At 36.8% G+C, this 24,922-nt stretch overlaps 1 protein-coding gene across 14 annotated transcripts in view; it reads left to right on the top strand.

Moving 5' to 3' along the window:
• The window catches only part of esrrga (estrogen-related receptor gamma a), a 212,192-nt gene extending 190,431 nt beyond the window's left edge, over positions 1–21,761 (top strand). For 13 of the 14 annotated variants that reach the window (XM_051133268.1, XM_051133261.1, XM_051133269.1 and 10 more), the window contains 2 exons: positions 12,214–12,483; positions 18,064–21,761. In XM_051133268.1, the coding sequence (XP_050989225.1) occupies positions 12,214–12,483; positions 18,064–18,308 (515 nt within the window). In that variant the 3' untranslated portion in view covers positions 18,309–21,761. The remainder of the gene's footprint in view (positions 1–12,213; positions 12,484–18,063) is intronic. The other variant, XM_051133256.1, reaches the window with a different exon arrangement.
• The last annotated feature ends 3,161 nt before the right edge of the window (positions 21,762–24,922 follow it).

Raw genomic sequence — 24,922 nt, 5'->3', positions numbered from 1 at the left:
AAATTAAGTTTTGATATACTTATGGTAGGAAATTTACCAGATATTTTCATGGAACATGATCTTTACTTAATATCTTAATTATGATTTTTGGCATAAAAAAAAAAAAATCACTAATTATGACCCATACAATTTATTGTTGGCTGTTGCTACAAATATACCCACGCTACTTACGTCTGGTCTTCTGGTCCACAGTCACATATTACTTTCTTTGATAACAGATACAATACAATGAAAATCAATGGGGTCCAAAAAAAAAAATCACACAAATTCTCTCTTTTTTTAAGTGAACTGTCCCTTATAGTGCATACGTCACCATTCTACCTTACTCCCTCACTATTCACACACAAATGTACTAATTTCCAACACCCGACTACGTCCTTCACAGGCATCACTACCATATTTCCAGTTGCGTAAAATTGCGTAACATCCTAATGATTTTTGGCATAAAAGAAAAATCGATAATTTTGACCCATACAGTGTATTGTTGGCTATTGCTACAAATATACCCATGCTACTTACGACTGGTTTTGTGGTCCAGGGTCGCATATGACTTCCTTTGAAGATACATTTTTTAGTCAGTACAGTGAAAATCAATGGGGTTGAAAAAAAAGAAATATAAAAAAAAATCACACAAAATCTCTCTTTTTTTTTTAAGTGAACTGTCCCTTTAAGTGCATACGCCACCATTCTACCTCACTCCCTCACCATTCACACACATTTACTAATTCCCAACGCCCAACTACTTTCTTCACATGCATCACTGCCTTATTTCCAGTTGCGTAAAATTGCATAATATCCTAATGATTTTTGGCATAAAAGAAAAAACGATAATTTTGACCCATACAGTGTATTGTTGGCTATTGCTATGAATATACCCATGCTACTTATGTCTGGTTTTGTGGTCCAAGGTCACATATGACTTTCTTTGAAGATTCATTTTTTAGTCAATACAATGAAAATCAACGGGGTCCAAAAAAAAAAAAAAAATCACACAAATTCTCTCTTTTTTTTTTAAGTGAACTGTCCCTTTAAGTGCATACGCCACCATCCTAGCTCACTCCCTCACCGTTCACACGTACATTTACGAATTCCCATCGCTCGACTACTTCCTTCACACGCATCGCTGCCTTATTTCCAATTGCGTAATCAAACCGTGGCTTCAATGCTCGCTCGCACCCGCCGCTAAACAGCATTTGGGTTTGTGCTGCGGATTTATAGTTTATCTTTATCTGTTGCTTCATCTGTGGGTAGCTATTACGCCAGCCTGGCCAGCTTATTGTTTGGGCCTGATAGATCTGTGTGCAGTCCATCACTTGGAGCCGTGCGCCCGGAAAGCCATCGGCCCGCCTGATGATGAAATACGAGCTATCAGCCTCAGTAATGGCTGTAAAATTTCATAATTACACGGCCTTTATTACATTGCATAATGACCCTGAAGCAGTATGGAACAATTAATTAAGATTTTCAGCCGTGGCTTTTGCAGAAATTAAAAGGTGCTCATTGCCGTGGAATGGGGTAATGTCTTGTCTCGGAAGCATTAAGGCGCGCTTTAAGCGCAAGACTCCCTGTCTGTCTGCGTGCGTGGTTCAGTGTTTGTGGAAATGCAGGGCATTCCTCTGCTTCTGTTTGCCTGGCCAGATCATGTTTGAGAGAGACGCTAATCCTCCAGTATGAAATTAATCCATGCAGTCAGGCCTCTATCAGAAAGATCTGGACGTTTCTCTCCCAAATTTAATCTCCAATGATAAGCATATAAATAATATGCTGCGGTAATCGCAGTTATTCCATGTTTCGCAGAAGAATGCTTCATCAAAGATTTTTTTCTTATGTTATTTTTTTTTTCCCAAGACGTCCAGATGAGATAGGGTTTTGTCAATACAGCCTCGTAAGGGGTTTTATCGATCAGCATGGGAAAACAAATGAATCCGTATAAGTATTTGCCCCGCACCCCTCCCCTGTGCGCACACACACAAGCTCTCACGCTCCTGACTATATGCCGTGGCAAACTAAGGGGGCGTCTGAGGCTCAAACTTAAGCTCTCGCTTCATGCATCTCGTGGCCTTTCCTAACACTTCCTTTTGTGGCTGATGGAACAGCGGCGGTTGCGTTCGTCGCTCCCTGCCAGCGGGAGCCGCTCTGACCCCCGTGGGGCAGGCGCACATCAAAGGCGGCCGACTGGCACAGGAGCGAGGGGGGAGAGCTCTAGAGCTCAGTGCAAACTGCACTAATACCTCCTAATAGGAATAGCTATCGTTTCCGCAAACATCAGCAGGACAAACAGGAAATACGGGATGAACCTCAGTAATCTCATTAGTTCAACATAACTTTTCTCAAAACAATAAAATCTCCAAAACGTCAATCCTGAGATTAATAATATCAACCTTAAGCCACCTCCACATTCGCCCCCCGTAAGAGGCTCTGGGGGGAAATAAGAAAAAGGTGTAATTAAAATGTAAATATTGATATTTCATTGTTGGAAATGGCTTTTCAGCGCTGTGGTTAATGTCACTCCATCTGTGGAGCCTCTGCCATGGATGCTTTATTGCAGTCCGGGGAGCTGCCGCCCTTCTCCGCGGCCGCCACCAGGGCACATGTGCTTGTTGCTGCCTCGTTTCCATACGCAATTAAGTGGAAAAGTACAGTCCGAACAGTAATCCATGCTATCTTAACCAGCTGTCTGGGTATATTTAGAATTAATCTCCACCACCAATCGGCCTTAATGTATGCAATTAAGAGTCTGCCGATTGCTAATTAGGTGCATTAGAATCAAGAAGCCGTGCTAAGGTGACGACGCCGCATCTCGTCTGCTTTGGGTGAAGCAGATTGTGCAAGACAACAGCAAACAATATGTCCTGATCGTATGCAGCAAAATTGACGGCTCATTTTATATTCAGTTGTGTGGTGTTGCACTTTTTTAAATGCAATTTAGAGGTCAAAACCAGTTGTTCATACCTGGTTTCATTTTCTTTCTTAAAATTTTTTTTAAGTGAAACAGGACATTCAACAAGAAAAAAAATGTAGGGAAGAGTTATTTATCCTTTTGTAAGTGATTGGAATATAAAAAGCAGCATTATATAACAAAACAAAGCAGGAAAGCCGATTTAAAGGCCGAGCTACACTCAAAAATAAAGGTTCCAAAAGGGTGTGTTTGCAGTCATGCCATAAAAAAAACATTTTTGGTTCCCCAAAGAGCCCTTCAGTGAACAGTTCCTAAAAGAACCATTTTGAAGAAACTTTTTTGACTATAAAGAACCTTTTTTGCATTTGAAAGGTTTTATGGATGTTCAAGGTTCTTCATAGAACCATTGATGCCAATAAAGAACCTTTATTTTTAAGAGTGTAGTTGACAAATTTTAGTGAAAGTGTCTTAAAAAATAGTTTTTGGAGCAGTATGTACTAAGCACAATACAACCAAGGATGTCAAAGACTGTCATTTGTGTGCCTTTGATAGTCTAATGACAGTTGATAATCTTTGCTTCACCTTTCTTCACCGTAGGCTTCAGCTGATAGCTTTCAGTGTCTAAAATTTCTCACGGAAAAGAAACAAAATAATAAGCGAAATACCATTCTGTTTTTTCCCTGAAGAAAAGCCTGAGGGAAAATCACTCAATTCTGTTTAACTCTATTGAATGGTAGAGCAGAAGCCAGCAGCTGTTTAACACCATAGCGGTGCGCATGTGATCACGGTAAACGCTGTACGGCAGCGTGCCTCACACTGACAGGTGAATATTTGCTTAGCCGCTAAATGGATGTGGACAGCTATGGTGGTGTTAATGTGTTTTCCCTCCTAAAAAGTGTGATTTCTCTCTCTTTCCCTCTCTGACTGGTGTTGTTTTGTGGAGATGAAAGGCGGCCGGTGATAAAAGCAAAGAGGAGCGCTGCGTCGGTTTGTGTGTATGCGGCTCCTGTCACCACTTCCCCTGTGTCCCCCCCTCTCTCCTCTCTGAGGGGGGAAGGGAGACTAAAGACCCGACTGTTTACACACACATGGAACACACTTGTTTGCCTTTTCATGTTGTTTTTGATTTTTGCGAGACTTCTGTAGGCTAATATTTGCCGTTTGTTTGCGTGGGAGTTGTTTAGGTGGAGGAGCTTTTGCAGAAGGCCGGTTTAGCGGGTAAGGGGGAAGCGTCTCAGCGCCTCACTGGGGCAGTAAATGGACAGACAGAGACTGGCATGGTGGTTGTTCTTGTCTCACCATGGCCTTTGGCATCATTAGCCTCACCACAGGCTTATCTGTAAGCTTACAGTAATCACCAATCAGCTGAACGTATTCCAAAGACACTTCCTTTTCATGGCTTATTTGGAGATTGATGCTATAAAGGGGCTCTTTTAGTGAATCTAAAATTTATGTATGTTTTATTGGTAGGGCATACTGTAGTACAGAGGTAAAACAACTGGGGAGGAAGACTCCACATTATTTCTAAATTTAGGAAAAATTGATTTTTTTTAAAGGATTTTTGAGCATTTTCGGTTTTCGTCCAAAAGAGAAAAAATGCCTGAAAAGAATTTTTATTAAGTTACTTTCAGTAAAAGCGTGGTTATTTTATTGGCTTGTATTTTTTTAAACTCAGTATCATTAAAATTATTGAGTTAAATTACAAAAAAGTCTTACAAAATTACTTTTTATTTAAATGCTGGGCAACGATTAATCGCATTCTAAATAAGAAAAATTTGTGTATATAATATATGTGTGTGTACGGTTTATATTTATTATGTATATATAAATACACACACGTGCATGTATATGTTTAATAAAAATATGTTATGTTTATATATGAAATATATTTTTATACAATATAAATTATATGAATATAAATATATACATGTAAATACATGTAAATATTTCCAAAATATATACTGTGTGTGTGTGTGTGTGTGCCTTTATATATATAAAATAAATATACACAATACACACACATATATTATATAAACAAAAACTTTTATTTTGTATGCGATTAATCGTGATTAATCATTGCCCAGCACTATTTTGTGTTATTTAATCAAATAATAAATAATTATTACAAAGCATTTTTTCTGTTTCGTCCCAGAATTTGCATTTCCCTAACTAAATTAAATATGAAATATGCATTTACATTAAAACATTCTTAAAAATTGATCAATATATTATTACAGTAAATCATGAAGTACAAATTAAGCAGTTTCATGGCATATATATCATGATATATATGCATTGTTATATCAGTAGGTGGTGACGTGACTTTTTTGAGTGAGTCATTGAATCATTCATTCAATAATTTAATTTAAAACCACTGATTCATTCAGGAATGAAATAAGTCTTTAGCACTGAATCATTTTCTCAGATGATTCATTCAAAAACACATGTACAGATATATTGCTGTGAAATCGATTTTAACAATTTTCGTTGCGGACCAAATCTACACAATGTAAATACTAAGATTGTAAATTTAAAATGGAAGTTAATCAATATTAATTTATTGTAGTGCTGGGCAACGATTAATCGTGATTAATCGCATCCAAAATAAAAGTTTTTGTTTACCTAATATATGTGTGTGTACTGTATTTATTATGTATATAGTTCACACACATGCATGTATATATTTAAGGAAAATATGTTATGTTTATATATTAAATATATTTATATATAAATTATATTGGTATAAATATATACATGTAAGTACAGGTAAATATTTTCAAAATATTTACTGTATGTGTGTGCCTTTATATATACATATTAAGTATACACAGTACAAACACATATATTATATAAACAAAAACATTTTTTGATCCGATTAATCATGATTAATCGTTGCCTAGCACTAATTTATTGTTTACTGAATTGTATAATATAACATTGCGATACTGTGAGATGTTAATACATTGAATTCATTTATAAATTGTTAGTTTGTTGTCTTTTTATTGTCAAATGCTGTTCTGTTAAGGCGATATGACAACTTGGACTTCTAATATTACAAAGTCTCACCTTCGCTCTCCACAGCACTATTTTTGCAAGTAGATTAGTCACCGTGTCATCATCGTCTTGACAAAGTGTGAAAGCAAATAGAGTGTATATTCACACAGGAGCTCAGGAGGGAGCCAGGATGCATCAAATAAACATCCAGCACGCTCCACACATAGAATAGCGCTGATTCTCATTGCTCAAGCGTGTTCATTTACCCTGCAACCATGAGAAAATAAGCTGGGGTGTTGCTGAGAGTGAGACGGAGAAGTCGAGCGCACGTGTGTTTATGTGACGGCTAAGTAGCGTTGCTGAGGTGAAGTCTGCCTTGAGGAAGACGAGGAGGAGGAACGACTGCGTATGTGTGTGTGTGTGTTTGTCTCGGCGGGCTCTCTCAGTGTGTAAACGTGCAGTCAGAAAAGATTTGGCAGACGGATGGCCGGTGGTTGCTGTGAGGCCTGGTGGTGAGCAGTCCTGCCCGGCAGGGGTTAACTTCGCATGGCTGCACCGCAGCCTCTTTCTGTCAGCCTGTGCTATGCACTGCTCCAATGCTTATTTCTTCTGAAAAGCCACTGCAGGTTTCACAAGGCCTCAGCCATCAGATACCTTCTACTGGTGTAACCTTCACAGATCCACATACTTAGCCTTTCCTCCCCATCTAGCACAAAGTGCATCAGTTTACTGAGAGAAAAGAGAGAGATAGAGAGAAGAAGAGAGATTGTGCCAGTGGCAAAGCCCTCAGTGCTGCTAGAGAGAGAGGGAGTCTGAGCTCTGAAGCTGGTCTCCGGGCTAAGAGAGTTAAATTGAGAGGACGTTACTGGAGATTGAACGCTGGATCAGATAATGCTCGTGTGTCATCAGGATGGGGCAGTCTGCTTTGTGTCTGTCAAATAAAAGAGGCTCTTATCCAGAGTTACATGGCTTGTAAATAAAGATGCGCCATGTAAATAAATACATGCTTTTTGAACAATTAGATAAATAAGATTATGCATTTACATAAAAAATAATAATAATAAAATTAAAAAGTGACTGTATATATGTTCAAGGATATAATTATATATTATAAATGCTGAAGTAATCAAATTCACAGTTGTATTTAAAAGATTTGTAATTTTATTTTTTTTGTATATCTGTGACCCTGGCCCACAAATCCAGTCGTAAGTAGCACAGGTACATAGGTAGCAATAGCCAGCAATACATTGTATGGTCAAAATTTTTCTATTATGCCGAAAATCATTAGGATCATTGAATAAAGATCATGTTCTGTAAATTTCCTACTGTGTATATATCAAAACTTAATTTTTGATTAGTAATATGCATTGCTAGGAACTTCATTTGGACAACTTTAAAGGTGATTTTCTTAGTATTTAGATTTTTTTTGCACACTCAGATTACAGATTTTCAAATAGTTGTATCTCGGCCAAATATTGTCCTATCCTAACAAACCATACATCAATGGAAAGCATATTTATCACTTTCAGAACATTGACCCTTGTGACTGTTTTTGTGGTTCAGGGTTATTTATACAAATTTAATGATTGAATTATTAAGTATACACATTTACATTTAATTCACATTTAATATATTATTATATTGTAAATTATTTGTGTGTGTGTGAATGTGTATGTATGTGTAAAAATTGCAGTATAAATTAGATGTAAAATTAATTAGTAAATTTTATTAATTAGTAAAAAAAATTAATTAGTAAAAAATTAGTAAAATTGGGTGCATTTGCAAGAATTTTTGTGTGTGTGTGTATTCTGAAAAAATATAAACATACGTCTATAGGTATATGTGTGTGTTTATATTGTAAATCTATCTATCTGTATAATTTAAGGATGTGATTATTAATTATTTCAAAATGTTGAAGTATTGAGTATTCACATTTACATTTAATTCACATTTAATGAATTATTAAATTGTAAATTAGTGTAGTAAAATAAATAAATAATGTTGGTGTGTGTGTGTATGTTCTGAAAAAGTATAAACACACACACATAGATCTATAGATTACAAAACCTGTTATAAGGGTCAATTTTTTATTTTTTTTAATTGAGATTTGTACATCATCTGAAAGCTGAATAAATAAGCTTTTGTTAGAATAGGACAATATTTGGCCGAGATATAACTATTTGAAAATCTGGAATCTGAGGATACAAAAAAAAACAAAATATTGAGAAAATCACCTTCAAACTTTTTGACCTTTTAAAGTTGTCCAAATGAAATTCTTAGAAATGCATATTACTAATCAAAAATTAAGTTTTGATATATTTACGGTAGGAAATTTACTAAATATCTTCACGGAACATGATCTTTACTTAATATCCTAATGATTTTTGGCATAAAAGAAAAATCGATAATTTTGACCCATACAGTGTATTTTTGGCTACTGCTACAAATAAACCCATGCTACTTAAGACTGGTTTTGTAGTCCAGGGTAACGTCTGTATCTACATCTATATATCTATTCCTATCTATCTATCTATCTATCTATATATATATATATATATAGTTTGCTGTGCCTTGTCTAGTGTCATGTCAGTACCGAGTCAATAAAGTTCCTCTTGTTACAGGAAGTCCTTTGGGAAAAGGGTTGTACACATTTGCCACAGCTGAAATGACAGCGAGACGCTTTAATTCGGCTCTTTGGATCCTTTCTCACGCAGCGAAGCATCCAAAGGTGAACTGTAATCACGGTCGCCACCAAGCTCTTTTGTGAAATGAAATAACAGATGAAAAGAAGGGGAAAAATGCATCTTTAAAGTTTGCCCTCGCGTAAATGTCAATAGAGAACCTTTTCCATCATCAGCAGTAAATTCACATTGATGGCTCTTTTCTTCTCTCTATCGATCCGGCCATGAGAACGTAGATTTGTATCTGTTAATTAATGCGTCCTGAAACAGCATTTGTATTAATCAGGGAGATAAGAAAAATTGGATGCCTGCACTGGCATGACAACCGTAAAAGCGCGAGCTCCTGATAAAATCATTGATGGACCTCAATAAAGAGGGAAAAAAAAGTTCTTCCTTCCACTCAATAAACTAATCATCCGGCTTTTAATTATTCTGCCGAGAGATGTGTGGAGATTGGGGAATGTGTAAATCTAATTATTTACTAACAGCAGTGGCTGAGAGGGAGGGCTGGGAGTGGCACAGGGGGAGCTCTAGGCGATGGGCTCCGTCCATCTGCCACTCCGCTCTACTCTCCACCCGCCCCCTGCCTTTATTTTGTCTCTCTGTTTGTCCCTCGTGTTCTCGTTCTCTTTGTCCCTCTGCCTCTCCGTCTTGATATATAGTGTCTTCAGTCTTCCATCATTCATTGGACTCTTGTATGATTTGTTCGTTTCGCTGATAAACACTACTGACGATAACCTTTTAAGCGATTCTGTGCCACTAGAGTCACCAGCCGGAAGTGCAAAAAGTATAAGATTGGTGTCCTCCATTGGTTGGACAAACAGACTCCAAACTTACGTCATTGGTTGAGCCAGTACATCTGTTTAGAGTCGAGAGCATGCTTGCGTATGTCAGTGGATTTCTTTTCCAAAATTCTCAACAATATTAAAGGATTACACACACCTCTAAGGAGGCCACGAGAGTGCGATCTTATTTTTAGTCCGTGCCACCTTTCATTGAGGCCAGTGTCTTTGTAAGAATGCAGCGGTCTTACATTGGACCCCCTTAAGAAATTCTTGGCTTAATCCCTTTTGATGATTTTATTAAGTAGTAGAAGATGGCCCTGCCAACTGGCATTGAGCACACTAGCACCAGCAGGCCAGGGGAGGCACCAACTGCTCACCAGCTCTTAGTCTGCCTCTAATGAGATCAGAGATGTTAACAGTTTGGGATAATAAATTAGCGGTTGGTATAAACAATAGCCCGAAACCTATACCTAATGAGCTCCTTGCCATTAGTGATTAACTCACAGAAAGAGATTTCAAAAAAGAGACGAATAAATGAGCGAAATTGCTTGCTTCCTCTGAAGGCATCTCTCCACAACAGATGTTGGTGAGCATCTCTTTCCTCACGTTCCCCCGCCACCCAGATTAGCCCCCTCGCTGTCGCAAAGAGAGACGCTTCATCTGTTTTTGGAAGAGCAGGGCGAGTGAGATGAGATGAAAAAGTCCAACACCAACAGGTGCTGTTGTGACTGTCCCTCACCTGCGAAGTTTGTTTTTTTTTTTGGTCTTTACAAGCTATGTTAGATCAGTTTTTGGTTACTTGCATTTTTATTTGAACTCCCTTTTGTTCTGTTCAGACACCAATGATCTGTGTAACATTTATTTTGTTATTTATTAAAATACTCCCAAAAATTGAATAACTTTTAAATATAAATAAGCAAATACCGATAAACAAATAAAAGATTTTTACATGTACATCATAATTTTGTTACATTAAATAAATAATATAATAATAATAATAATAATAATAATAATAATAATAATATTTAATATTATATATTATATTAATAAATAATATTTTAGTAGTAGTAGTAGTAGTAGTAGTAGTAGTATTTCAGTAGTGTTCATCTGTCCCAGTCCAAAGCCAGTACATAGAAATTATTGAAGCTTTATTTATTTTCATGTTTCTCATTATTATTATTATAATTATTATTATTATTAATACCCCCCACCCCCTTAACTCTTAAACATATAAATCATTAAATAAATAAATGTTGTTTTTACACATACATCATTATTTTGGTTACATAAAATAAATAAATAAATAAAAATTATTATTATTATGAAAATACACCAAAAAAAAAAGAACTCTTAAATAATTAATAAATAAATAAATGTTATTTTTACACATACATCATTTTGATTGCATCAAATAAATAAATATGAAAATAATAATGTTGATGATAATAATAATTATTAATAATTATTATTATTAATCATCATTATTATTATTATTTTTAAGTAGTCTTCATCTGTCCCAGTCCAAAACTAGTACATAGAAATTACTGAATCTTTATTTCTATATTTTATATATAAGTATATTTTTTAATATATTTTACTTTATTTTTTTTTATGTGTATTTTTATGTGTTTTTTCAAATGTTTCAGATGTTATTTTTACACATTCATCATCATTTTGGTTACATCATATAAGTAAATACATACATAGGATTGATAATAATAATAATAATTATTATTATTATTATTATTATTATTATTATTATGAAAATACCCCAAAATTGAAGAACTCATAAATAAATAAATGTTATTTATGTTATTTGTACACATAAATTATTTTGGTTGCATCAATTAAATAAATTTGATGATGGTGATGATGATGGATTAATATTATTATTATTATTATTTCAGTAGTGTTCATTCCAAAGCCGGCACATAGATAATAATAATAATTATTATTATTATTATTATTATTGAAATACCAAAAATCGAAAAACTCTTTAAAATAAACAAATAAATAAATGTTTTTTTTTAAACATACATCATTATTTTTGTTACTTCAGATAAATAAAATTATTATTATTATTATTATTATTATTATTATTATTACTTCAGTAGTGTTCATCTATCCCAGTCCAAAGTCAGTACATAGAAATTATTGAAGCTTTAACACTCAATTTGAGATCCCTCAAAGGTGTGTCCATTAGACAGTTAATTAAAAAAATAAAAATAAAAATAAGAAAATCCTTGCATTTATTCATCATCTTGTAGTTGGGGTCTAATAGTATTAGGAAGCATGTTGAAATATCACCCTGACCCCTTAATATTAAGTATGTTTCTCAGACCGCAAACTGAACATGAGGGTTGACCTCCTTGTGTTATAGACAGACAAAGACCACGTGATTTGTTTTAAAACAGCATTCATGAACATGAACTTTACAATTTCCATCACTTCCAGCAAAAAGACGGGAAAATGAGAAAAAAGTGTGTGTGCAGAGTGGGGGGAGGAGGAAGGAGAAGGAGTTTGAGGCAAGCAATTAGTCTTTCAGTTGGTGTGATGGGAAGAATTGATCCATGCTGCATGTTGGGGGAGATAAGGAGTGCCCTCCCTCAGGATGCCCCCTGGCCTGCAGCGCAGCAGGAGATGAGAGCCAAGGCTCGTGCTAGGTGCCTCAGCTTGCTCCCACTGGAGTTTTCCTCTGTATTACACCTCCAGAATGTCAATTCTTCCCACTAACACAACCAGAAACTTCTGACGCCCAACTGAGCTTTTATATCATACACCGCCGTTGAATGTTGATTTAAAGCTGAACATTGGTCGTTGAGTTGAACGAAGCTTTTTCTCTCGCTTTTCTCAGGGTTTTCCACACTCTCGCTGGCGGATCAGATGAGTCTTCTGCAGAGCGCGTGGATGGAGATCCTCATCCTGCGTGTAGTCTACCGCTCGCTGTCTTTTGAGGACAAGTTGGTCTACGCTGAAGACTACATCATGGATGAGGACCAATCCAAGCTTGCTGGCCTGCTCGACCTAAATAACGCCATTCTTCAGCTGGTGAAGAAGTACAAGAGCATGAAGCTGGAGAAGGAGGAGTTCGTCACTCTTAAAGCTATAGCCCTGGCTAATTCAGGTAAAATGAGCAGACACTACAGATTTCAGTCAGAGCAAACGCTATATTTGATTTGATGTATTCAAATTGTGATACTATTATGGATTGTTCAGGCAACAAAACATTGAAAACACATTTTTCAGCAAATTTGCAATGGACTAAAATAAAATAAAAATAATTTTGATACTGTTATGGATTGTTAAGACAACAAAACACTGGGAACACATTTTTTAACAAATTTACAATGGACAAAAATAAAATCATTGTGATACTGTTACGGATTGTACAGGTAACAAAACAGTGAAAAAAACATTTTTTCAACAAATTTACAATAGACAAAAATAAATAAATTAAAATTAAATTAATAAAAAAATAAATAATAATTAAATTAAAATTAAATTAATAAAATAATTGTGATACTGTTATAGATTGTTCAGGCAACAAAACATTGAAAACACATTTTTCAGCGAATTTACAATGGACAAAAACATAAATAAAATAAAATAATACTGTTATGGATTGTTTAGGCAACAAAACATTGAAAACACATTTCAACAAATTTACTAAAAAATTTTAAATTAAAAAAAAAAAAAAAAAAAAAAATGAAATGAAATAAAATAAAAATTTTCAACACATTTACTATGGACAAAAATAAAATAAAATAAAAATAATTGTGATACTGTCTTGGATTGTTCAGGCAACAAAACATAAAAAAAAACATTTAAAAAAAAAGTTTTTTTTTTTTTAAAATATAGATTAATTAATGTCTTCAAAAATACATTAAAAATGCAATTTATAAATATGATTATATTCTATTACAAATGTGTTTTTAATTTGTAAATGAAAAATCATTCATCATCCCCATGTTTTTGGGGGGGATCGGTTATAAAATCCAAATATATCCTGACATACATATTTTAAGACGTAGGATTTTTTTTATAGGGACACTCTCACATGTGATTGACCCACTTCTCTCTGCCAAAACCTTGTTTTTTTCACGTCAACTTAAATTAGATGTTTGCTCTGACTGAAATCTACGTTCCATTATAATTTACATTGTCCAATGTGTCTTTGATTCAAAATCATTACCAGAATCATTTACAGCAATCGTTCCGCAAATGAAATAAGATGCTGCATTTAGCTTCAAGTGCACTTGAAGCCTCTTGAATTTCCTGTCATCGGCTCAATGAAAGCAATGTTTGTTTATTCATGGTCCCTATTAATAGGATGGGCTGTTGATAACATATGAGCATAGAAAGAGTTAAACTCCCTGCTTTTGATTTCATCTCCTCCTGTGGGAATCCAAACAACAGATAGCGGTGGAGTTATTCAGGTGGAGTTAAAGTGAAATCTCTTTTGTTTTTTCCTCATGTTTTCTCTTCCTCTATTCACACGTACACACAACAAAACACTAAACAGTGTTCCCACCCCTCCCCGCCCCTTTTGAAATCCTTCAAAAGCACGTCTGCGGCCCCTCTCCGAATTAGCATAAGTCTCTGCTCAGATGCCTCTTAAGTAAGGAGCCCATCACTATGCACCTGCATGTCAATAACAGGCTCTGATGTTGTCCGCCATCGACAGTCGCACCATGGCCCTCTGGCTCCCTTTGTGTTGACCCCATCTTTGAACTTTATCTTGGTTGCTGGCCAGTAGTTTTCCCTTTAATTACAAGAAGGAAACTGTCAATAAAATCTGTTAAATGGGACGCAATGAGCAGCTTGAATGGGAGGGCGGCTATTTGTTCAAATTCTCCAGCGCTCAAGGTATTGACAGTTTGTTTTCTGGGGCCATATGTGACGATCAATCTCCGGCTGGGCCTGGCCATGCTGAAAAATGAAAAAGCAGATTGCTCTTGCTCGCTTGCGGATGACGGCTCGCTAGTTTGGCCCCGGCCCGCAGCCACCGGGGGCCGTTCTGCCCAAAGTGCACCCCTGAGAGAGCCAGCGCGTGCGTGACTCTTTTGAGAAATTCTTTTTTAATTGATTCGACGATTAGCACTTCATCTCGCTTTGTTGACGTGCGCGTCAGCGCGCCAAAAGCGGGCAAAGGTGATCGATGAGCGGGAGATTTATTCATACCGATGTCATTTTCTGTCAGCGTTTACGCTGAAGTGTACGAAATGAGACTTCCTGTACGCTGAATTTAGAAACTATTTTAAAAGTGTTTTTTTTAAGTAAAAAAAAAACCTGAAATGCTCTAGTCCTGGCTTTTCCTCTCCTTCTCGGGTGTCATTCTCCGTATTTATCGAGACTTTCTCTCTGCGGCTTCTCTCCGCACTCTTCTCTCATGAGAGACATGCATCATGTCCGATTTCAAAGGTGAGCCATTTTGTCACTTCTTTTTGGAGGAGAGCAGAGTGTTTCAGACAGCTGCTAAAAAAAATGATACACTCCACCATTTTCTAAAGCCCCGAGGTGCTGGGTATTTCCGATATTTTTCACAGTCCTTCAATAGACACAGTATTGCTTAAGCAATCGATGTCAGAACGACATTTTTATCCGATTTATTTGAAAGCTTTACGTTGCAGTTGATCTCATCATCTCAGATGTGACATCAAAAAAGAAAAGTCTCTCGTATCTTCTCCACAAGCATTTACTGACACAATTCCAGTGTCATTCTGGAAAATCATAACAAATTTGAGTCTGGCGAAGTGGTTTTTGATGGTAAATGTTGTGACGCACTTTTAAGGTGTGTTTTCCAGAATGCCTCCAGCAGCGATGGTGAGATTGATAGAGCGGCTTGTGTGAAAAGGTGCAGGTAAGCACTTTCCTGCCAGGGATTTCTGTCGGATCACAGGTCACTTTTCAGATGGCCAAAGCCCATGTGACTGATGGACGAGAGAGAGCTCGCTGTCTGAATTCTAGATGGGCTGTAGACAACGAAGGGTTGGGATATCGAACCGTAGCCTAAAGCGGGCTAACGTTCGCCCCTGCCGGCCAGCCCAAAGGACGGTCGGCGCTCTCTACTAATAGAGGAACCTCGCAAGGTCCCGCTTTTATCAATACTTGACCGTACAATTATTATTTAACGTGTATGTATCAATTGATTCGAGGCAATGCATTGATCGTGACATCTTTGCCAAAAGCCAGCGTGCATTTGGACATTTTATCCGGAGGGAACGGGATCGGATTGACACGGCACAGTAGAAAACCGAGTCGATAGTGTTGGTGGAGTCAGTCTATAAAGAGCAAGTCAGACAAAGCACTTTCTTTAGCATTGCGATGTGATAAAACCATCGGAGCGCTCGCAAGGCTTGGATTAGCTGGAAAAGTGCAACTATATTAGCCGTTGGAGCAAAGATAGTAGCTCTCTGAGACTAATTGCGTTCTCAGAGGCACGTCTGTCGCGGTGAACGGGCGTGAATGCTGTACTAACGAGCGCAAATGCAAATGCAGCCTGTTTGACATTTCTGGCAGACAATGCCAGTCAGGCTGAGGTATTGTTTCCTGACTCGAGCCTCTGTTTCTCTCGCTTAGACGAGTGCCATATCAGCTCTCCTCCAAACACTGTTTCTGTCGCCCGTGCCATTCATCAGTCCCATAGAGAGGCTTGTAAACACGTGGCGAGGACAGCCTCAGCGTTTAACACTCAAGTGTGCCTTTAATCACTGGAGAATGAGCTTAGGGCTGGCAAAAAAGGGATGAGTCACATTCTTTTAATCCGTTTCCTTTTCGCCAGGACTTCATCCTCAGGTTTCCGTCAGGCTGAAATGGATTAAATAAAGAAAAGAAAAAGACTTGTACAGAACTAGCTTCCGGGAGTGACATGCCTGTTTAAACTGAAGGGGGCTCCCTTTGATTTTTTAGCAGAGATGATTTTGAATGCAACTTGCATACAATATGTGTCTTTTTTTTTTTTCTTGTGACATTACATGCAGGGCTGGGTAGTAACTGATTACAAGTAATCTGGATTATGTAATCAGATTCCAAAAATTAAGTACTTGTAATTATGTTACATTTTAAAATACTCAGGATTAGACTACAGGTATTTTTTTTTTACATGATTGCATACTATTCACACAATAGCAATAAACAAATAAAATATTACAGTTTGGGAAACGCTGACATAATGTAATTTTTAATGCACTTCATGTTGTTTATAACAACAAATAGAATATATTTTCTTTCTCTTTGTATTTTTATATCAATATGGTACAAGATTATCCTATTTAGATCAATGTGATAAACAAGTTAGGTCAAAAGTAATCTAAAAGTAATCTAAAAGTAGTCAGATTATATTACCTAAAATGTGTAATGTAATGTAATGGATTACATTACTAATTACAGTTTTTGTCCTGTAATTTGGAATCAGTAACAGACTACAATTTACAAGTAATCTACCCAACTTTGATTACATGTATATGATTTTTTTAAATGATTTTTTATTATATATTATTAATGCAATTTAAACATTTAGTACTGTTTTTTGCTTTCAAGCAGCAAGGATGCATTAAACTGATCATAAGTGACAACAACGATGTATAAAGTTACAAAACATTTCTATTACAAATAAATTCTGTTCTTTTGAACAATCTATTCAGTTCTATTCCTGTTCTAATCCTCAAAAAATGTATCATGGTTTCCACAAAAATATTAAAAAGCATGACTATTTTCTTATATTTAGTTTCTTTATATGCCAGATAGCACACATATGTCTGCAAGATGTCTGTTAAAGATCACTTGATCTGTTAAGCATCTGCCATGTAAAAACATCTAACAGATGCCTTTAAGATGTCAGTTTTACATTCTAAACCATAAACGTCTTAAAGACAACTAATAGATGTCTATTTGACATCTGATAGGAAACATCCTATAGACGTCTCTGTGATGTACGTGTGCTATCAGGGATATTGCTAAAATTTTCCTTGATATCACCCGTATCATGGAAACGTCTGTTGGACGTCTGCATTTACATCTAGAAGACATATTTTTTAGAGTGTTTGCTCATCTGCAATACGTCTATAGGATATTTCCTATCAAATGTCAAATAGACGTCTATTAGATATCTTTCAGACGTTTATGATTTAGAATGTATGTAAAACTGACGTCTTACAGATGTTTGTACACGGCAGATGCTTTCCAGATCAAGCGATCTTTAACAGACATCTTGCAGACGTACGTGTGCTCTCTGGGTTAGTATTTGCAAAACATAACTGTGTACATAAATTGCTGGTTTCGTCTGGCCAGAGGAGAACTGGCCCCCCGACTGAGCCTGGTTTCTCCCAATGCTTTTTCTCCATTTCTGTCAAAAGTGGAGTTTTGGTTCCTTGCCACTGTCGCCTTTGGCTTGCACAGATTGCACAGATACTATTTAAACTGAACTGAGCTGGATGATGATATCACTGAACCAATGATGAACTGACTTTATCTGAAAATTGAGTGTTTACTATTGTCCTTTTGCACTATTGACACACTATTTTCCTATTTAATGCTGTAAAGCTGCTTTGACACAATCTCCTTCAAAAGTGCTATTATAAATAAAGGTGATTTGAATTTTTCCCTTTGGTCATGTGAAAAAAAATTGATATGACTTATATTGTTTTATACTGAATTTGTGTTTGAGATATTTCTAAAGTCACTCATTATTTTTATTTTTTTTCAGATTCCATGCATATAGAGGACGTGGAAGCCGTGCAGAAGCTCCAGGACGTGCTGCACGAGGCCCTGCAGGACTACGAGGCGGGCCAGCACGCGGAGGACCCGCGCCGGGCCGGGAAGCTGCTCATGACCCTACCGCTGCTCCGGCAAACGTCCACCAAGGCAGTGCAACACTTCTACAGCATCAAACAGGACGGCAAAGTGCCCATGCACAAACTGTTTCTGGAGCTGCTGGAGGCCAAGGTGTAACTCCGTCCCCGGCCCCCGCGTTGTACCGACAGAGAGCCGGAGGGGGTACGTCACTGACTGCACCCCTTCGCCAGGCAGACACTGACTAACTCTCTGGCGCTGTTCGTGAAACCTTTGTCTATAAACTTTATCAGATAATAACTAAAAACATAACCGTAACGGTACTTCTAATTACTGACAATGATACGTAAATATAAGAATGATTTAAAATGTGATTATTGAGAAAAATATGACAATGACTGCTTTCATTATTCAGCAGTGGGACTCGAAACCAGCCGTCGACTTGTTCTTCTCGAAAATCTGATGCTGAGTTTTTTTGTGCTATTGAGACATTTTATTGATTTTCAAAAGAGAAATTCTGGAGCCGAAAAAAAGACCAGCCCTGCCAAAGGAAGGAGGTCCACCCGGTGGACGCCAGCAAGCGAAACTTTCCCCGAACTAGCTCCCATGTCGCCGAAGGAACCTAGGAATCCATAAGAGCGTGACGTAGTGACTATGTGCAGTATTACATTAGAGGTCCTCGGAGCAGTTTAACAACAACAACAACAACGCGATAGCCAAACGGAGATTTTAACGTCTTTGAAGAAGCTGCTCCTCACCATTACGTAGCCATGCGGATTGATCATATGTGCGTCACTCCCTTGTCGTTTTCTTTCAAGTCTTCCAAACACGTCTAGCCTCTTTTACCAATTTCATTTCGATCTTTTCAGGGAATAGCCGAAGCTTTAGTCTCTCATGCAATACCGAGCAAAGAGGAATCGCAGTGGTCAAGGAACAGACTCATTTATTTATTGACTTTTATTTTATTATGTTTTATTCAAGTGTATTTTTACTGTACTGAAGGATGTAAATATACGGTATGGTCATCGAACATGATGTTTCTTCATATAATGTTAATAATTGATCGTTATGTTTTTCTACCGACCACCACGTTGCGCGATTTACGAACCGTGAAGACGAAAACCCGCTATCTTCTCTAAGCAATAGATGTTTAAAAAAAAGTGAAGGTGTAAATGTATGCAATTTTGTTTTTGTTTTTTTGTTTGGTTTTTTTTTCTTAGTGCCACACTTACTTGGGAAAATGAATTTCCAAAAGCTTTCGCTTTTCTGTCTGTGCTTGTCATAAGATGATAGATTACATACATGATATGGCCAGAAGGACCATAACCATTATCTCAAGCCAATTATATATGCATATATAGCCTCGAAATTCTACTGACATTCTTTCATACTAAAGCAGTATTTGAACTTTGTTAAGCAAAATAGCACTTAGGGAAGACGGAGAAGCTTAGTTTCACGACAGTCCTGATTTTTTAACGAGGAATAGCGCCGGAGATATCATACACGGGATGTAATCTTCTTCCAAATGACATTTTTAGCAGAAAGAGGCTCAAGCGATTCATCAGAAATATGTCAGTATTAGTATGGGGTATTTTCTGAATATTCTTAAGCATTGTATATTGTAAATGAACAGATTATAAATCTAACCTAAGACATTTTATTGGAAGAGATCAAAGAAAAAAAAAGACTGAAAAATGAACAAAAAAAATGTAGTTCAGCTTCTTGGTGTTTCATGTCTGCTGTGTTTTTCTGAAACATCTCTGTTCTTTTGTTTCCTTTCCTCTGTCACACGCAAAAGATGTAGTGTACTACCCGTGGTGATCGCAGGTCTCGCTGTTCAGTATGCTTTCATTTCCTTTCGGTTTTTTCAAATTTGGGTTCGTTTTTTAGAGACAGGGTAGAATTAGAGACAATACTGGATGTATGAATCCTCAGGAGCAAGATGATGGGTTCTCAAATAACCTTCTGAAAAAAGACTCTTCCTAGTTACCGCTAGATCAACCGATCAACGATCAATATAATCTATGCTGATATATAAGTGAATATTTAAAAGGAGGTGCATTATATGTACAAGAGACCATCTGTGTAACTCCTCTATCTTGTAGACTAACACTGTATATCATAGGTTACGATGAAAAATGCTTTGAAATAGTACTTTTTTCCTTTCTTTCCCCTCTTTTTCTGATTTTCCTTCTCTTTTAACAAAATGCTGTACATAAGGCCTTCATGCTGAACTCCATTGGTATATATCTTGACTCTTTAAGGTTGCAAAGGGAAGAAACGTTTTTGTTTGTTTTGGTGTAAGATCGGTTTTCGAAACTATCACTTTGACTTTGTGTGCTTAATAAAAATGACGAAAAAAAAGATGAAAGAACAGATCGTTTTTTAAGGGGATCGAGGGTTTTTAGTTGCTTCCTCTCAGTCTTGTTCTATAAATACACTGTATCTATCATTAGCTATTCAAAACTCTTAATAGATTGTGCTTTGGAAAGGTTAGTGTAACGTGACTCTAGATCTTCTCGCTCATGGCAACTCATCAGATGGTCAAAACATGGGCTTGGGGTGGGGAGGGGTCTTGCTGTTGAGAAGATGTTGGCACTTTCGAAATTTTCACGTGATCAACTCCTGGCAGAAGAGGTGCTGTTTTCTCTCTGTGCTTTTGTTTTCCTTTTTTTGTGTTGTTTTTACTCTGAGGTGATGATCACGATGGAAACGAAGCGATATGAAACTAGACGAGCTTTCGAATTCTGTTCAGTTTTGTAGGATTTCACGAAAACGAGAGCAAGTGATTCCGACGTACACTCGGTCTTTCAGATATGCATTTTTTTCAAGTTGCTTTTAGTGCGCGAAATGAAAAAACTAAATCTTTGTACTGTGTAATTTTGGACAAAATGCTACACAGACCTCTCGAACCATTTAAAGACAGTTTTACCTCGTCTTTTAACACTCATCTATCCAGCATAGAAATCAAAGTGTAATTTATCCGTACCCACGACGACTTTTTTTAGAGATATTTTCTTATTTAAAGCAATATGACGGTACAGTTGTTGTACAATGTGATTCAAATTAGCGATCAAATGCTGTATTGGGCTATTTTGCAAATTCTAGGATTAAGGATGATCTGATATACAAACAACTGCTATTTTTAAATGTCGAAGAGGTTCTAGGTTGTATTTATTCACGCATCGACGCGTCTGCCAAACGCATCTAGGCTTCCTGGCAGTCTAATGCAGAAACCAGTGTGGGAAAGGACGAGATCCAGAAGGAGGAACGGGAAAGAATAAAAGAGCGTTTGAGAAGCTTCTATGATTAATATGATATATTTCAACCCAGGAGTTGCTGAAACAACCTGTAGTGAGAATCATGTCTGTAGTTTTTAGATGTGCTCCACATCGGTAAAACTATTAACTGTATATTTTTGTGATGTGCATCATTACAGTGTGCTCCAAACAATATGTCCATTTGTGTAAATGTATTTATTTTACATTGTATATATTGTTCAATGCAAAAAGAGAGACCTATGATTCTGTAACTACGATCAGTTCAGATGTGTAACTCCAATTATGCCTTTCAGGATAATAGTAGAGCAATATTAAACATGCTTCCAGTTTTGACTCGGGCTGTGTTTTACTGTGTGAGAACATGTTTTCCGTCTTAACGCATTTGATTTATTTTCATTTATTTTACTTTTAATTATCAAGGATGCAATAAATTGATCACAAGTACAGTAAAGACATTTATAATGTTACAAAGATTTCTATTTCAAATAAATGCTGTTCTTTTGAACCTTCTTATCATCCAATAATAATGAAAAAATGTTTTCACGTACTGTAAATACTAAGCTGCATAACCGCTTTTCAAAGCATTTCTGAAGGATCTCGCATTGAAGAGTAGGTTGCTGAATGTTATTTTTTCCATCAAAGAAATAAATGACATTTTAATAAGAAATAAGGCATTTTAAATAGTAGTAATATTTTCTAAACATTACTGTTTTTGCTGTATTTTTGACCATTAATTGAAGCTTCGACGACATAGGCAAAGGGTGAACCAACTCCAGGGTAATGCTAAAAGCAGCTTCATCTGTTAGCTAAAAAATTTAAATTTTCATAAACACGTCCTTTTAAGCAAGTACCAGATGTGGGTGTCATATAGGCTAATAAAATATTTAAATAGGCCTGAATCTGTATTTGACCTGATCGCAATTTTAAAAAACATCGCTAGTTGCTAATTGTAATGTTTTTATTTCCACGTTATTTAAACAGCGAATAAATTATATACAGAAAGGAAGTGAAGAACATCACTAACTTCGAACTATCACAAGTTTAAACACTCTCAAAAAACCAAACTATCATTATAATCACTAAAACTGTCTACTGTGAAATGAATCTCATACTTACATTGTACGTACATCTGCTCTTTGTTGTTTATTGACGAGAGACTTCGCGCCATTCCGGAATTCCGTTTCAGTGATGACTCATCTGAACGCTTCTGATTGGCCATTGCATTCCTAAGCTCAACAGACTCGTGTGTTATTGGTTGTAATGCGCAACGCTAAGACCAACATAAGCAGATCGTAATTTAATGCCGCAATCGACACTTTTCATTTTCACTTTGTTAGAAACAGATGTAATAGATGTAATTTAATTGTGAAGCGGCATTTTGTCCAATTTGGTGGCGTTTTTACCTCAAGTCACTGTTACGCACGCTCCACCTATGCTTGGTGAGTATAAGAGGCTTTGAAAATCATTTGAAAATTGTTCTGACGTACCCATAATTTTGAAGAGCAGAATATATGTAACGTTAGTGTGTCAATATAAATCAAACAGACACAGAGAGAGAGAGGTACTCTTAGTGTCATTTTGGTTATGAAATGTGAACTATTTTTACAACCCTGGTGAAAAAAACAGCATATGCTGGTTAGGTAGATTTTGATGCTGGTTTAAGCTGGTCCTTTGCTGGTTCATGCTGGTCCTTGACCAGCAAGATGACCAGCAAAAACCAGCAAAAGACCAGCTTAAACCAGCTAAGGACCAGCATAAACCAGCAAAGGACCAGCTTAAACCAGCATCAAAACCTACCTACCAACATATGCTGGTTTTTTCACCAGGGAAGTTAGAAACTCTCAGTTACACTCTTATCAAAACATTGCATGTTTTTTTTTAAATTTGAAACAGAATAGAAATATAACTTTGTTTCTAGTAGACACATACGTAACGTGAATATAAACTTGTATTACAAAGTAGTCATATTCTGCATTTCCTATAGAAAAAACACTTATGGATTATGAATAATGAATGTAACAGCTGATGAGCATGATGCTGGTATCCAAGCAATAGAGCCGTCTGCTTGGCTACTTGACTTTTTTCTCCTCTCAAGAGCAGTCTGTCATTTTTTTTCCTGCACTGGCATCTTCACGCAGCCACTCTTCATTCTGTCGCGGTTACAATATTATTGCGTCGGAAAGGGGAAGAAAAATGGTGGATGAGCAGAAAGTTCTTGACAACTTGATGCAGCGTTTGAGGCATGTCCACTCAGAGGGTAATCAGCCGCTATGCCCTGAGGCTTTACAGCAGACACATTGATGTAAGACAACGTTCCTAACATCAGCACAGCCTCACGGTCTGCCCACATCCGCTCTGTCTCTCCAAATGAGAAACAGGAGATACAAACATCAAGAGGAAAGCACTTAGGATACCTAAATAGCAAAGCTTGATTTTACACTCTACTGTATAATAAATTTGACAAAGAAGACAAATAAGAAGGCTGTTTAGTGCAGTTTCCTGCATACAGGCTTGGACAAAGAAAGTACAGCACTATATAGTAAGATATAAGCGTTGTGTGTAAAATCATCTGCCGCTAATATGTATCATATAATGTGGGGAGACATTTAATGTTCTGTAGCAAAAGCGTTTAAGGCTTTAAAACAGAGAGCAGTGACCTGCAGGCAAATATTTTTCAAGAAGATGACATCATAAGATATTGCTTAAAGAGGGCCCCGTTGGCGGAGGATTTTTTCCCCCCACTTTTTTTTTTATTATTTGCGCTGCGGCACATACATTTTACTCATCGACTTCGGAGTTCATTTATTTTATTTTATCTTTACGCCATTGATTCATTATTATGATACAATAAAAGCTACTTGAGCATTTCAGCTGCCAAGTACCGTTATCATTAACCTTGCGAGACGCTAAAAGTGCTCCATGGCATTTGTAATGGCTCTTTTAACTCTTTCCACTCTCTTCCATGTTACACGGCTGCAACGTGGAGCTGCTGTAATTGGGTTTGCACTGAGGTTGGACCCTCAGAGGAGGCCCCGGTGTAAGCTACGCCGAGGTATATGCGCGGATATGCCGGACTATTTGTATTTCTCCATTATGTCAATTTATGGATCATCCCGTCGGTGCAATTTGGAACCGGAGCGGGAAAGTGTCTTATAGTCCAATTGGGAATTTTGATGTTCCCCATAAAGCTTTAGTTCAAAGTTAAGCTCATTTTAGATTAATTGATCTATTCTAGACATATTAGTTAAACTGCTGATCTTGATAAGTCTGTTTGAAATGACCTCTGTCCCGCTCACATCCGTTTAATGGTTTCTGGTAACCGTATGAACTGACATTAAAAAGGAGTGGCCAAGCATTTTTAAGAAGGCATCAGTGCTGAAATAAGACATGACCCAAGCAAAAAAAAAAAAACTGTTCGGTTGATGACAAAATTTGTTCAAAGGAAATCATTTGCAGAGAACCTTGATTGTTTTGACCAAATTTAAATGTTAT

The sequence above is a fragment of the Labeo rohita genome, chromosome 17, assembly GCF_022985175.1.
Source record: "Labeo rohita strain BAU-BD-2019 chromosome 17, IGBB_LRoh.1.0, whole genome shotgun sequence".
Classification (NCBI taxonomy): Eukaryota; Metazoa; Chordata; class Actinopteri; order Cypriniformes; family Cyprinidae; genus Labeo; species Labeo rohita.
The sequence above is the reverse complement of the archived record's forward strand: the minus strand, read 5'-3'. Positions and strand labels throughout refer to the sequence as shown.